At 44.5% G+C, this 1,136-nt stretch overlaps 1 protein-coding gene across 1 annotated transcript in view; it reads right to left on the bottom strand.

Moving 5' to 3' along the window:
* Positions 1-27: 27 nt before the first annotated feature.
* The window catches only part of si:ch211-149b19.3 (protein phosphatase 1K, mitochondrial), a 7,269-nt gene continuing 6,160 nt past the window's right edge, over positions 28-1,136 (bottom strand). The window contains exon 6 of the mRNA XM_034857322.1: positions 28-248. Within this exon, the coding sequence (XP_034713213.1) occupies positions 28-248 (221 nt within the window). The remainder of the gene's footprint in view (positions 249-1,136) is intronic.

The raw sequence follows: 1,136 nt of genomic DNA, 5'->3' as shown, positions 1-1,136 counted from the left end.
GAAGGTTATATAATCATACATCAGATGTCACAGTGCAGGAGAGGAGCGAGGCCTGAAGGCGTAGTCAGACTCCTCCCTCATGCTCTTGTTCCAGCCTGCATTCGCTCCGTCGGGTCTCGAGCTTGAGAGCGTATAGTTGGGCAACTTCAGGTCGTCCACGGCAACTCGGAGGAATTCGTGATTTTGGGTCCGGTCCCTGTTCTGCTGGAGCAGCTGGTCCGGGTCGTCATGGGGCCGTACCACCTGACCTCTCAGAGGAAGGGAGGAGCAGGGCTTTTGAAGATCCCCGGGCTTTTTGGTCTAGGGGGGGCCTCAGTAGCTCACTCTGTAGGGAGTTGGGTTTGGAACCAGAGGGGTGCTGGTTCAAGTCCCCGTAGGGACCCCCGTACGGTGGTGGACTGGTAGCTGGAGAGGTGCCACTTGACCTCCTGCTAGGCCTGCACGATTTGGGGAAAAATATGAATCCCACGTTTGTGCCTTATTTTTAGTTTTTATACTTTTTATTGATCCCCAGTGGGGAAATGACAATTTACACTCTGTGTACACACTTTGTTAGTAATCACTACACACAGGCCTGAAATACACACACATGCTCAGGACCTAGACATGCACTGATGGAGGGATGTCAGTGTGGGGGGGGGTGGGGTTAAGACCGTTTATCTGCAGAGTTCCTGCTGTTGGGTGTGTGTGTATGTGCTTCTCCCTTTTCACCACTAGATGTCGCTGTTCACCCACTCTGACGTTACCATCCAAGAAACACACACCTGAGACCTGTTTTTGATTGTTATGTTTAATTTATTGGGAAATAAAGACCCTCTATCTCTCTAACTATTTTATATATAGTCAGGACCTGTGCACCACGTCCCCCTCCCCCTCTTTTTCTTCTTCTGCACTACTTACGTTTTATATTTTTATATTTCGTGTTAAAGGTTTTTTGCTCAAATCTCTTCAATTTTTGTGAACATCAATTCAAAACTGTGATAACTGAAACAGACTTAATATTATAATATTGTCCTATTGTTCTATATTTTATGCAAAATTGCTGTTTTAAAAATAACAACTTACCTTTCATTACATTTAAATTCATTGTCATTATTTATGCTTTTTTTTTTTTTTTTTTAATGGAAAAACGTCAA

The sequence above is a fragment of the Etheostoma cragini genome, chromosome 19 (assembly GCF_013103735.1).
Source record: "Etheostoma cragini isolate CJK2018 chromosome 19, CSU_Ecrag_1.0, whole genome shotgun sequence".
In the NCBI taxonomy this organism is placed as follows: Eukaryota; Metazoa; Chordata; class Actinopteri; order Perciformes; family Percidae; genus Etheostoma; species Etheostoma cragini.
Note: the sequence above shows the minus strand (reverse complement) of the source record. Positions and strands in the feature narration are given on the sequence as shown.